Source organism: Nannochloropsis gaditana (genome assembly GCF_000240725.1).
Source record: "Nannochloropsis gaditana CCMP526 unplaced genomic scaffold scaffold152, whole genome shotgun sequence".
NCBI classification, from domain to species: Eukaryota; class Eustigmatophyceae; order Eustigmatales; family Monodopsidaceae; genus Microchloropsis; species Microchloropsis gaditana.
Genome location: NW_005803801.1, coordinates 1 through 14,223, shown reverse-complemented (window position 1 = coordinate 14,223; position 14,223 = coordinate 1). Strand labels below are relative to the sequence as shown.

Genomic DNA, 14,223 nt, shown 5'->3' with positions numbered 1-14,223 from the left:
CTGCGTGGCACCTGCCACTACGCACCTATAAATGGGTTGGTCTTTCCAGCGCACTGCTCTGATCTAATTATAACATGTTCACTGAATGATGTCCGTGTCTGGAATGTGGCATTGCGCCAGGAATTACTCCGAATACAGGTTCCTAATTTGGAGGCCAAAGCTGTGACGATCACGCCCACGGGCAATACGATTATAAGCGGCTGGAGTGATGGCAAGGTCCGCGGCTTTCTACCAGAAAGTGGGAAGCTTAAATTTGTGATAAGCAACGCCCACACAGAGGGTGCCGTAACGGCATTGGCCGTTTGCCACGACGCAAAAGAGAGCTCCCCCCCTTGGAGACTTTTGACGGGAGGGGAGGATGGGAGGATTCGCCTGTGGCACGTTGCCTCGGCATGGCAGTCCATGGTCTTTTCCGCCAAAGAGCACCGGGCGGCTGTGACATCTTTGTGTGTTACTGAAGATAATGAAAGGTGCGTGAGTGCGTCCGCCGATGGTTCCTGCATAGTCTGGGATCTTCAAGCCCACACTCGACTGCTAGCCGTCATGGAACCTGCGCTATATGAAGCTGCCCTCTTTCATCCCGACGGTTCCCAGCTTTTGACGTGTGGAAGCAATCACCACATCACATACTATGACGCTTACGACGGATCGCTGATTCGCGTGTTAAAAGGCGGGGAAAATGCTGTGCGAGCCTTGGACGTCGTGGTAGGCGGTGAAATGTTTGTCTCGGGCGGGGCAGACAACCTCGTGAAAGTATGGGCGTACGTAGAAGGGGTGGTGCTGAGTGTAGGGCATGGCCACAGCGGACCCATTCAGGACGTCAAAGTCAGTCCCGATGAACGTCGCATCGTGTCCGTCGGGGAAGAGGGAGGAATATTCATCTGGCGCATGCCAGAGGACCGGAAAGAGACGCCGAGTACGAGCTAGAAAAGGAATGCCGACCGACGTAGGCCTTAGCCTTATGAGCAGTATTTGGTGCGAGAATTTACGCGAGGTAAAGAATTATGGGGCCAGGTACCGGAAATTCCAGGAAAACGATACTGAAAATCAACTTCCGCATAGATGCTTTACATGGCGAGTCTATGCTTTGTTTCTTGCCCGGTTGGACATGCTGTACAGGTCATTTTCTTCACACATTTCCTGTCACTTAATTTAACATGAATATCCGGCTGGCAATGTCCCTGACCATCCATCCAACTCCGTGCTCGAGCCCGTCGCCCGTCATCGCACTGCAGCCTACGATCGTCCAATGCCGTCCTTTCGCAAACGCCTCGTCCTCCAATCCCAATGTCAGTGCGATCTCGCCGGGGGGAAGTGCTCCTTGTAAGTCCTGTTTGTTCGCAAATACCAACAAGGAGGCCCCCGCCAGCTTTTCCTGCTGGAGCAACGCATGAAGTTCCTGTCTGCACACTTCTAGCCGTCGCCGGTCTGCGCTATCCACGACCCATATCAAACCGTCCGTCGCTTCAAAGTAGTTCCGCCAGTAGGAACGGATCGTCTGCTGCCCCCCTACGTCCCACACGTTCAAAAGGTATCCTTGATATTCGAGGGTCTTGATGTTGAAGCCGAGGGTGGGCTCAATGGTGCTTATTTCCTCGCCGTTGAATTTCTTCGAGGAAAAAGTAGACCAGGGAAGAGAATATTCTATGAACTTTAATGGTCTTGCCCATCTTACACCCTATTGCCTTCTTCCATAATCCACTCAAAGCTCACCGTATTTAACATGCTCGAAAGACATGAATTTTTCACCTTTTCTACCTCGCCTTTCAACATCCAAAGGATGCCATTCTATCCCATATCGGTATCCAACAATTGTACCATGCACAACGTCACCATGTCTTCATAAGACCACTATTCAAAGTGGCCCGATGACCCCATTTTTCTGACATCATGTATCCATATTGTTTCATTCATCCTGTTGCGCCGTTTGATGTGTATTCACTATTCTTACCTTCAAAATTGTCGTTTTACCGGCATTATCTAGCCCAAGAATCAGGAGACGCATCTCTTTCTCTTTTCGCTTGACTTTCTGCACACGTTATAACGCGATTCAGGCATCCAAAAGCGGGAATGGCGAGAACGGAAAGAAGATTGAAAGAGCCAGAAAGTACGTAATATGAGAAGCCGCGTTTCCCACACAAATAATTCCATTTATATAACGACTGTCGCTGCAATATCCATCAAGCCTCCACGTACCTTGAGTATAGAAAGCAAACCCATGGCTAATTGCAAAGACTGAACAGATAGGGTGGAATAGGCAGGTGGATCAGGCTCGAGAGTAAAAATGTTACTATGATTCAAATGCATGTGCTTCGCAAGTCTACGTGTCGTCACCATCTTTATACAAGCTTCGTGTCATCGTGAATGGGATGATCGGACGTTCAATGAGGCAATAGTTTGAAAACTAAAATCAGAGTTTTCAGCGGGGGGCTGATGCAGAGCAGCCATGTATGATCACCGTGGAACAAACAACAAGCTATTTGAAACTATACATTGCACGATGATGCTCAAGAACTTGCACCGTCTTCCTAACGTATTTTTTTGGGTTCGAGACATGGCGTCGCCTTTTCGTTTTACGAAATGCTCATCATCGAGGCGTGGTAGGCGAACAAAGTCATGTCGATGACGCAATTGATGTTCGTTGGGGTTGGAACCACACCATTCTTGAAAAATGCGCTAGTTCACTCATTGGAGAAGCACACGTGTGCGCATGCTGCAAACGCATGCATAAGAAACTTGTACATATGGACACTTCAGTTACGATGGCCCGCCCGTTCACAAAATTTATTGGACTGTGGAGATCTCAGGCGCGTGTCGAGTTCAGCCGTTAGCTACTTCTCTTCCCATTTACTTGAACAAAATGTTGCGCCACACACTGATCAGAGAGCCTCAGTGAGAAATTCTAGGGGGAGATTTAAATGGATTTCGACCGCAGCGTCTCCAAGCTCAAAAAAGAGCAGGAAAAACGACGAGCAGAGGCCTTGCGGAAGGCTGAGCGGTGAGTACCGATACGAGGGTTGGTCTTTAGTCCTTTTTTTGCAACACTCACGGGAAAAAGAAGCATAAACTTTGTATGAGGTAGATGATATGCACTTAAAGCATTCTTTTGCGATTGATAAGCCTTTACGCATTTTGGAGAGCTCATCCTTTGGACCTGTCGATACAGGGAGCGCAAGGCTCAAGAGGAGGCCAAGCGTCAGCATCAGCTCATCCAGGATGCCGTCGAAAAACGGCGACAGGCACAGCTGGACAGAATAGAACAAGATCGGCTGGCTGCAGAAGAAGAAAAGAGACTGACGGCAGGGATAACGTACTCGTGTGATTTGTGGCCGTATAAGGTTTCAGGGGAGGGGGATAAGATCATCCTACCACCAAGCGCGCTGGAAACATTGACTCAACAGGATGCCCTGGCGCTGGGACCCATGCTGTTCCAATTAAGTCTTCTACCTGCCGAAGGCAACAAAAGCAAACAACTACCTGCGGGGGCGCGCGTGACGCACGCAGGCGTCTTGGAATTCTCGGCCGAAGACGGTCGCATCGGCTTGCCTTTAAAAGTCCGAAAGAGCCTCGAGGCGGAGCCGGAGGAGACAAGAGAGGCCGGAAGTCGGGGCATGGAAAAAAGAATGGAAGGTCCTGGCGGCGAAGAGGGGGATTCGAGAGCGTCCTCGGCGTGGGGCTCGGGATGGAAGGTCCGAGTAAAATATGTCCGCCTCGAGAAAGGCACCTACGCCAAGGTCCAGCCCCGGACAGGCAACCTCTGGCACGTCCCAGAGCTCAAAGGCATGCTAGAGATGAATTTACAGAACCACGCGACGCTGTCAGAGGGAGACGTGCTTCAAGTGTGGTACCGAGGGAGGTGTTTCGATCTGCGGGTGATAGGATTGGAGCCCACTCAAGCGGTGACGGTGATTGACACGGATTTGACTGTGGACGTGGAGGTGCCAGAGGAGCAGACGGAGAGGGAAAGGGTGGAGAAGAGGTTGTCAACGGATGCGGGTGGCGTTAAGGGGCAAGTTGTAGGCGGCGGAGGACCTCCACCGCGCGTGTCCCAATCGTGCGAGAGCCGTGGGCAGGAAGCGGGCATGGAGGAGCCGTCGGTGAACAGTGGGGCAAAAGAGGAAGAGAGACGAAAGAGCATGATAGCCGCACAATTATCAAAGTTGGCACCCGAACCGGATGAAGGGAACGGCGATTGGATCGCTCTGGTGGTGCGGAAGCCGGATGGGTCGATGATTTCCCGCAGATTTTTGAGATCTCAACCGTTTCAGGATGTTTTTCGGTTCGTTGAAGCCACATCAGTCAGTAGTGATCATGACCGCTTACATATGACGTATCGTCTGGTCACACGTTTTCCACGGCGGGTTTTCACAGTGGGGGAGACTGCGGCGCAGAGTGTCGGAGAAGTTTTGGGCTCAGAGGCGGGGAAAAGGGAAACCCTTATGTATGAAGCGTGTGCTTGAGTGGCGAAAAGCCGACCATGCACCATCAAAAAGTATGAACATACCTACATTTTAATAGTATTAGACGGGCGAAAATCTCTAAGTTGCGCTCCATCAGGCTGGATAGCACCTTTCTCCTGAACCTCTCACCTGGTCTAAGACGCCATCACTACCTTTTTCCATCTCCCGAAGATCCTTCGTGGCAGAGCACCACTTCCTTTCAAATAAGTCACTGTGTTGGTAATCAGGCCGTTATATATGCCCTCGAAGCGAGTTAGAGCTCAGGTGGCAGTCCCCCTTTCTGTTGAGAGAACGTGTTGGCAAGCCGCTCGCCCACCATACCCGGCAAAACCAAGGCGAAGGGCCCTCCGATCATAGTCAAAAATCATGACCACCACGTCCTCATCTTACGGTGCGACCGTGGCGTGGGATGTAAGGCGATTACAATCCAATGCTACCTGTGCTCGAGATAAGATTTTGAAGGCAGGGTTGTAAAAACTTGGAGGATGTCTCTGTTCCCGTCGGCGAGGGTCTCCGAGGCCCATCGCGCCTCGCCTACGCGTCGCAAAAAACATACATCTATGCTTCCCTTTTTCGAGGTTTCCAAGCGAAATTTCGATAAGTATGGAAGCATTTCGATAGGAAGTTTAAATAGATTCTTGTCGTGGATGGGTGCACATCAGGATCAGGGTTTTGGCAACCTGGTCGCTTCCACAGGTTACATCACCGAGTTCCCGCCTCGTCTGGCGGAATGAAAAGCTGAGGGTGAAGCACCTCCAGACGCACAAAATTGTCATCGCCGGGGCTTATACACGGAAAGTGGATGCTGCTGTATGATTAGTGTATCTGTCTTTGCATTTTGAGACGTAACCCTTCCCTCTCTCTGACGTCCTCCCCTCGAAACGCTCTACTAGGGCTTTCCCATGGACGACAGCCTGGCCACCAAATTGGAGGATGCCTTGGACCACTCGGCCGTCGTGGAAGCTCCAAGCTCCCCATCCAGTGGTGCTGTTGCAAAATTCTTGTCCATGGCTTCGCTAGACCGTGTTCTGGACCAGTACCAGCAACAACAGAGCCCCAAAACCTGTCTAGCCGAGCTCTCGTTCCTAAAATCTACGTTGCAGCATGAGGCCTGGTTTCTGCCGGATGACTGGCAAGAGAGCGTGCTTGGACAGATCGAGGGGGGCCTGCGGTGCGATAACTCGCAAGTGCGTTTGCAAGCATTGGAATGCCTGGTCGCCCTGACCCCTCAACTCACGTATTACGAACTCACGCCGTACGCCACGGAACTGTCCACCGCAGTTGCTGAAGTGCTGGGCGATTCCCGCCCCTCAGTGCGCAGTCGAGCCCGAGAAGTGCTGGCATTGTTCATGGAGAAAGTGGGCGAGGGATCGTCATCTGTCCTTAAAGGTCTTCGACCCACGGTGGGACATCGCAACCCCCGGTTGCGTCAAGAAATGGCCAGCTTTTTGGTCGAATTCGTGCTCCCCCTGCTTTCCGAATTCAGTAAAGAGGAACGCCAGCTGCTACTCGAGATCCTGGTTGCTTTGGTGGCCGATACCAACGCTCAAGTGCGCTCTCACGCCCGGCAGGGGCTGGAGCAGGTGGTAACGGGGACAAGAGAGCAAGGGAGGGAGGGCGGGGAGCCCGAGGTCTTGGCGGAGTTGAAGAAGGTGGGTTTGAAAGGGCCTCACCTCAAGCAGCTGCAGCAAATGTTAACAGAGGTGGGGGAAGGAAAGAGGAGGGCGCTGCAGACAGCAGCAGCAGCAGCAGCGACGACGAGTTCCTGCCCAGCGATATGCCGTCGGTGGAACTCCTCCCGCCGTCGGCTTCGTCCATGGTCCCCGTCGACCTGTCACAAGCACCGGTCTCCCGATCTGTCGGAGCCATCCCCCCCCCCCCCCCCGGGGTCCCGGCCTCGTGGGGGAGAAGGAGTGCAAGGTCTCGGAGCACGTTGACGCGCCCAGCGAGGTCGTTCCCGTCGCCGTCCGCTCCGACAAGGAGCTGGCTCAGGAAATGCAGAGCATCGCCGTGGGCCTGACTGCTTCGGAAGATGACTGGCAAGTACGCACGGCGGCATTGCACCGGGTCCAAGGCCTGGCCGTGGGGGGGGGCGGGCGGCTCCCAACCTTCGTGCCCGGGCTCCGCGCCATCCAACAGCTCCTCACCCAGCAGATCCTCAGCCTCCGCTCCACGCTTTCCAGGGAAGGCTGTTTGACCGTGGCCATTCTCGCACAGGTCTTGGGGGACGACATGCTGCCCCTGGCCGACCTGTGGGCCCCGGCTGTGCTCAAGACGACCCAAGTCAACATCTCCGTCATGGCTCTCTCGGCGGATCAATGCCTCCGGTGCCTCGTGTCTTGCACACGCCAGGGCTTTCCCCGCTTGCTCCCCATTTTGCTCGAGGGAACGACCTCCAAGAACGACACGGAGCGGCTTCGGTGCGTCGCGGCGATCACGCTGGCTCTCTGGCATTGGGACGCCGTCTCCTTCGACAGGGCGGTGGACGCGGTGGGGGTGATGCTCAAGGCTGCCGTGGCGGATAAGAAGGAACCTGTACGTGCGGCTGCCAGGCAATGTTTCTGGGCTTTCCGTCGAAAATTTCCAGGGGAAGCGGACGAGGTTTTGGAAAGCTTGGACCCGAACCGGCAGAAAGCCGTGCGGAAAGAGCAGCACCTGGCGACGTCCGCCTCCGTGGCCGCCTTGGTGCCTACCACGCGCTACACCGTCGTCAGCCAGTACTCCTCCAGCGAGCTTGCGGCGACGCCTGCTGCTCTTGCAGAACAGGACCCCGCCGGTCCAGGCCTTTCCCGGGCCGGGGAGACCATCTCCAGCCATCCCACGGCCTCCACGACCGTCTTGGAGGCCCATTCCACCACAACTTCGGCGCCGACCGTCGGGGGCACCGTTTTTCATCGAGGGCCGCGCAGACAGAGTCTGTCGGGAGGTGGGGCGCTTCGAGTCGTTGCTCCGGCCAAGGCCCAGCCCCCCGGGCCCTCGGCTTCGGGGCTTGCAGGCTCCACAGGCATGGGGGGCGGAGGGGAAAAGACGGCAGCGTTGGGAGGGCCCAAGAGAGGCGGACGCAGTGGCGCGGTTCCTCCGTCAGGACCGCCCCATCAGCGGGGGAACGGTCCCAAGCCTCCCAAGGCCCCTTCGCATCCAGCCCCTGGTGGTCCTCCCCCGGTACCCACCGGCCTGGAAGCTCCGGAGGGTCCAAGATCTTCCTCCCTTTCGGCGTCGGCACCCTCGGAGGAAGCGACCCGCCCCGCCCCCGGCCGTCGCCTCAGTATCACGGGCCCTTTGCGGGTAGTGCGTCCCACTGGCCCGCAGGCCTCCGTCCGGACAGAGGGGAAAACCCCAGCCCATGTTCCGGCCAACAAGCCCGCGGAGACAGGCACCGGCTCTCTCAAGGCATCCGGGGGGGGGACAGGCTCCAATACCCGGACGTGGGAGGAGATCCTTCAAGACGCAGACTCCACCGTCTGGAACCTGCGGGCTCGAGGTCTGGAGGACGCCGCAGCCAAACTCCACCTCCTGACCGAGCCCAATTTCCCTGTTTCGGATTCTTCCTCCTCCTCTTCCTCCTCCTCCTCCTTCCCCGCCCTGATCCTCGACCCGCCCGAGACGGCCCTCCTCGTCCGCTTTTTCACCCTGGTCACCCACCGGCTCCAGGATGCTAACCAGCGCGTGGCCCACGCCGCCTTGGAGGTCGCTGCCGAGTTCCTCCTCATCCCCAGCCCCGCCTTCCTGGCCGAAGCCGTCCCGCCCGCCCTGGACCCCTTCCTCGCCCGCGTCCTCCACAAGACCGGGGACCCTAAGGAGCAAGTCCGGACCTTGACGCACACCATCATCCGCCGGTGCCAAGCCGTGCTCGAGCCCTCCCTCCTGGCTGCGTCCTTAGCGCGGACCTGCCACGACCAACCGGCCGAGCGCGCCAAAGCCGTTGGCTTGGAGCTGCTGGAGACCCTTGTGCCTGCGGCCGCCTCGTTTTTCGCCCACGGCCCTGCCCTGCGGAGTCTTATGAACAAACTCTCGACCCTGATACTGGCCCATCCTCGCCCCCTCCCGGCGGTGGAACGAGCCGCGTCCTCCTGTCTTGTCGCTCTCTGGAAAACGCAGCACGGGGCTTTCATGGAGCATCTGGGAAATCTGCCCGCCGAGCCTCAAATGGCGGTGCGACGGGTCCTGCAACAGCAGCAGCAGCAACTGCATCCAAACCGACAGCAACCGCAGCAACACCAGCACGGGACGCGGCAGGAACCCCCTCCCAAGGCGCCACAGACCGAAACGACGCCAGGGGAGGTCACCGGCTGGGACGCGGTCCCTGACCTCGCGCAGACACACCCTTCTCGTGGACGGGCCGAGCCCGCGCACGCCCCACCCCACCCTGGGCGGCGCTCTCCCTCCTCCACGACGGGAGTCGCCGCCACCGGTAGCGTCAGTAGCAGCCCACACCCTGCCTCGGCGCCCCCGCACCCACCCCGCAGCCGGTTGCCGGACTCGGTGAACGGCGAAGATGGCGCGAATGCTGCCAAAGAAAACGTCGAAACCCAGCCTGAAGGGAACTACGGCCTGGCACCTTTCGAAAATGCTCCGACATTCCCCCCGGGAAGCGAAGCGGGCGGGCGGGTAGAGAGTAAGAAGAAAGCGCGTCCTCAGGCGCCGGGCGTGAGCCGGGACAGGGCCCGGCACGTCCGGAGCGAAAAGGCGGAGGAGAGCGACGTCCGTGCAGCCTGGGCATTGCGAACGCTGGTGGACGAGCTGGCCCCGCCAGGCGGGAAAGGCCAAGCCTTGGAGGAGCTGATGGCCCTCATGGGCGAAGGCGGGCCGGACATGTGGGATCGGTACTTCCAGGCAACCATGACGGCCTTCATGACCGGATTGCAGCAGGTACCCGGGGCCGCCGCCCCGCTCACCACCGACACCTGCCCCTTGCTGCAGGGGGCGGGCGAGCGCGGCCTTGGGAGCCTGGATATGGACGTATGGGGCACGGTCGTAAAACCAGCCCAAGGCAGCAAAGCCTTTCCCACGCCCGTCTACCTTTCCCTGCGTGGCCTCCGCCACCTCCTGCGCGTCGCCCGCTCCGACCCCCCCAAAGCCCGCTCCTTCCTTCCCTACCTGCCCTCCCTCCTTCCCTCCCTCCTGGCCTGCGCCTCCACGTCCTCCCTCGAACTCTTCCAGCACGCGGAGAAAGTCTTGACCTACCTCTTCCTCCTGCTCCCCGACCCTGGCCACCTCTACCGTTCCCTTTCCGCCCTTCTCACACCGGCAACCCCCCACCCCCTTCCCCGCCCGCATCTCCTCTTGGCCCTCCGGACGTTGCCCAAGCTCCTCGCTCGCCTGCCATCCACGCCAGGCCCCATCTCCTCTACCCTCCCTGCCCTCCTCCCCGTCCTCGTCCACCACCTGAACGACCCCGACATCGTCATGCGCATGGCGACCGTCTCCTTCCTAGCGGCCCTGCACCCGGTCCTGGGCGACGACCTCTTCCCTCTTCTCCATCCCCAGCTTCGACCGGCGCAATTGAAACTCGTGTCCATATACGTTGACAAAACAGTCACCCAACAGGAGGAAGGCAGGGGGCATGAGGGAGGGAGGGAGGGAGGGAGGGACGCGCGGGAACCATTGGCGGCCGTGCATGTGCAATAGGGAGAGGCAAGGAGCACGGCCTGTACGAGTAATAGGACATATTTCTGAAGTGAGTGAGAACAGAGCCCTGGCAGTGTGTGCAGTAAGGTAAAGGGAGGAGCGAGAGAGGACCAAGACGGACATGTGTTTATTGGTGTGGCGAGAGAAGTTCGCGAGACAATGCTTCCAAGTAATATATTGACAAAGAAGAATGCAACAGCCAAGACTGAGAGCACGGTCGTGCAGACAATGGACATAAATTCATGATTGACAATCGGTGAGCCACGCCTCTCACGCGTGAGTGTCTTCGCGGTAGACAAGCACCAGGCGGAATGGCCGCAATAGTTGGCCTCGGGCCTCCGTTGTACAAGACATTGGCACCACTTTCAACGCTTCAATCCAGGTAATCCCGCACCAGTGCGAGGTGAACGCCAGTTTCCCTCCCAACATCAGGCTACCTAGGCGTCTCGCCCCGGTGGCGGCTTCTCCCGTCCAGTCCACCTCATGTTTCCACCAACCAGACACATACTTCACGCAAGAACATCGACGACAATTCCCATCAATGAACACGCACCCTTTCTCGTCCCACGCGAGCCGCGTCCTCCCCCTCAGACCCTCCTGAGTCGCCACTATATTATCACCTCCCATCAATTTCTCCCCGGGCGCGTCACTCGACCTATTTCTTCTTCGCTCCCTCCCGTGGCGGGCCGTGCTGCTCGCATTCTCCGTCACCGTGATACTTGAGCGGTTGAAACCAATTCGAAGCCGTGTAGCCAGGGTTTGTGAACTGCTTTGTTTTGGTGCCCTCTCGCTTCAATTTGTTCTCCACATCCTCCGCCAAAAAATTGAAGGCGTACTTCTTGGTCCCCAAGACTTGTTCCCGAGAAATTGGAGGCTCAATTGAGACCGCCCAGCCTTGACGCTTAGCGAAACGAGCCGCTTCCTCTGCCGTGTCGAAAGCCAGCTGTTGATTGCTCAGGGGATCAGCAGTCGACGTCCAACCCATCAAGGGGTTAGACCAACGTTCCTGGGAACCCCAAGAGATGTACCAAGGGTAGCTCTTGTTTGCTGCTGATTGCATGGCCGTTTGCGCCTTCTGACGGATGGTAACTTTGCGAGCCCGCTGGTTTGCGGGTTGCTCGTTCAACACAGCCATCTCTTCTTCCTTCTGCGGCAGGTAAGTCGGCAAATCAGGCACGTCCGCGACGAGATAAGGCTGAACTTTCTTCATAGTCCCCGCGCGAATCTCCTTCACGTGGCTTTCGGAAGCGCTGACCATTTTCTCTAGTTCCTCTGGTGATGGGGGAGGAGGGGGCTTTTGCGGAGGGGCAGAGAGGCACCTGTACCAAAGGTGATGGGTTGCTGGTGCTGTGACCTGAAGTCGAGAGGTACCCAACCGACCGCAGGCCATCAGGGAGCTCTGCATGCTTCAAATGCCCTATGTGTGTGAGGAGTGCAAAGAGAACGGAGTGAACCAAAGTAATCAGCGCGAGATGGAGACGACCCCAGGGAGCAGGAGCACGGTCTCAGCTCAACGTAACCACCTCACGTCCAATTTCACGCCCAGCCCGCCCTCGAGATCCACGCTAACACTCAGGAATTCTTGTCCGTAAATACAGGAGAACGTAGCTACCACCACCCGTGAAGAGGTGCGTTCAATGCAATGATCCGTTCCCGCATCTGCCCGGCTTGGAGGTGGGAGACATCCGGGTAGTCTAGTTCGCCGCCTCGCGTGCCTTCCGGGGCATGTACACTGCCTTGCCCAACCTAGCGCAGCTATACCCAAGGACTCCAATTCACGGCCCTACGTCTGACTATGCCTTGTCAAAAAAGCTGCATTATAAAGGGCGAGTACCCCGTGGTGCACAACGTCATGTGCTCAACGATAGGATACGAAAGCCGACTGGTCGGGCGCCAAGCCTCGTATTCTAGTTAAATATCATATCCTTTCGGATGAGCATCAACGTGCTACTGAAAAGTTTAGTGTGGGTTTGTGTGCCCTCCTGCGAGCCCCCCAAATCGAACAAGAGAAAAGCCATGTGCCTACCTCGCAGTAGGACACCAAAAAGCATGGAAATACTGCCCATGTCCGGCGATCGCACAAACATGTATCGTGCACAACAACATACAACAGACTTATGGAATTCTTTCGGTATCAATTCTACTTTTCGTCACACATAGTTGCTTCTTCATCACGCTTCGCTACGAATATAATGTGCCTTCCACTCCGCCTCTTACACACACCGTCGCTTCCTCCCCATCCCAGCATGGCATGATCATAGCACCGGAATCGATCCCTCGGCAGGTACAGCAGGTTTATCAAAGGACGCCCGCCTCCCTCGCGCCAGACGTTGGTGGGTATAAAAGAGGTTGAAATCGAGGCGGAAGACCAGGAAGCGGACCGCGTCCGCCTCTGCCACGGCCGCTTGTGTCCCTCGGTCCTGGGCGTGCAAGAGGTCGATCAACTCCTCACAAGCACGCTCAAATCTGGCAGTCGTCATCTCGACCCTCTCCTCGTAAGGCCCTACCTTAATCCCTCCTTCCCTTTTCACGCCAGTTCCCGCCGCCTCCGCTCTCTCTTCCCCCACCACGCCCCTCCTCCCCACGGCTTTCTCCGACGCCCTGTCCAATTCCTTTGCCCTCAAAACTTCTCGACACAAGTCTGCGTGCAGGGCACAGAAGCCGAGGATGGAGGAAAGCACGTCTTGCAATGCCGTGAGGAAAGGCGCCTTGTCGGGAGACAGGAAAGACGTCTGGGTGACCCGCAACAGGTAGGCGTCATGGGCAGCGATCACAGCGTCCAGGTCGCTGGCCGCCCCGATGTCCGCCTCCAGCTGCGTCCAAGAAGCTTCTAGAACTTCGAACCACATGAAGGAGGACAAGTTGGCGACAAAATGGACCATCTCGCGCCGTGTCAGATTGCAGCGTTGCAAGATGCAGGCCATTCTGCTTTCATCTTCTCTCCCACCCCCGCCCCTTCTGGGAAGTTGACCCACCATCATGTGCTCTTTCCAGGACGTGCCCAAGGCCCATTCCACCCGCTTGACGCGGAACAAGAGCTGGAAGATACGCGCGTATGTCTCCAAAGCTTTTCGGTGCACGACGGCCGACACGGGCGCGTGCACGTGGTAATCCAACACGAACACTTCCCAGCCTTCCTCTCCCCCCGAAGCAGGCAAGAGCCGGACGCCCACTCGGTTCAAAATATCCGTGTCTTCGTACTGCGCGTTGCTGGTGCGCAAGGCAGCTTCCAATTTTCCTGTCAAGTCGTGCCGATATAGTTGGTCGGCGCTCTTGCTCAACTCAGGACCGACCGCATCCAAGAGACAAGTGACGAAATCGCCCTGGGCAAGGGTGATGAATTTCTTCAGCGCCCGGAGGTGGGCCATCAGCTGGTAGCGGGGGCTCATCAGAAGGGAGAGAAGGCGGGCGTTCACGACCGCGGCGACCCCGTCCACCACTCCCTGGAGACCGTCCATCTTGTCGTGGGAGAACTCGTAGAGCTCCGCGGCGTGTCGAGCGTGCCGAGCCTCCGCGGTAGGGAGCAGGGTGGAGGCAGAGGAAGAAGGATTCCCACGGGGTTCCGAGTCAGACCATCCCTGATCACAGCAGCACCGGCGCATAAAATTGATGGATTTCCCCAACACAAGAATCTTGTGGGCCAAGGCCTCGGGGAGAAAGCGCGGAATCATACCCGGACGCAAGGCATACCGATGGTGCCAGAGCGACTCGTCGCTGTCCTGAGTATGTGGGGCTCCGAGCCCGGGGGCTCTTTCCCTCCGACTTTCCCTCCCTTGGGGATCGGCGACCACTACCACAAAAAATTCCCCATGAGCATCGGAGAGCTCCCCTTCCAGAATCCAACGCCGGAGCATCTCAAACAGGGGCAGCGAGACCCGAGAAAGCATGCGGTGGATGAGCGACCGGGCGACAGAATCGCCCTGCTGACTGTGCAGATGCAGCACCGAGATCAAGGCGCCCCCACGGACGTGGTGCATGCTGTCGCACATGGTGCCCAAGAGGCGGAGGCGCTGCAGGGGTTCCTCCACCCACACGGCCAGTCGGCGAAGGGTCAGACCTCCGGGCCGCGCCGCGGCAGCGGTGAAAGTGCTGTAGAGACTGGTGTCGTGGGCGCAGGGGGCGGTGAGGGGGGGGG

The 14,223-nt window shown here is 57.5% G+C and overlaps 3 protein-coding genes across 3 annotated transcripts; 2 read left to right on the top strand and 1 right to left on the bottom strand.

Moving 5' to 3' along the window:
* Nucleotides 1-1,318: 1,318 nt before the first annotated feature.
* Nucleotides 1,319-1,460, top strand: NGA_2124400 (adp-ribosylation factor-like protein 2; the record flags this gene model as incomplete). The annotated part of the gene is made up of 1 exon (XM_005855627.1): nt 1,319-1,460. A coding segment is annotated over one exon (142 nt), but the record flags the coding sequence as incomplete, so codon positions are not given.
* Nucleotides 1,461-12,667: 11,207 nt separating this feature from the next.
* Nucleotides 12,668-13,443, bottom strand: NGA_2021700 (gamma complex associated protein 3; the record flags this gene model as incomplete). The annotated part of the gene is made up of 1 exon (XM_005855618.1): nt 12,668-13,443. A coding segment is annotated over one exon (776 nt), but the record flags the coding sequence as incomplete, so codon positions are not given.
* NGA_2050100 (uncharacterized protein) lies at nt 13,442-13,965 on the top strand (the record flags this gene model as incomplete). Its single annotated transcript, XM_005855620.1, has 1 exon — nt 13,442-13,965. A coding segment is annotated over one exon (524 nt), but the record flags the coding sequence as incomplete, so codon positions are not given.
* Nucleotides 13,966-14,223: the final 258 nt, after the last annotated feature.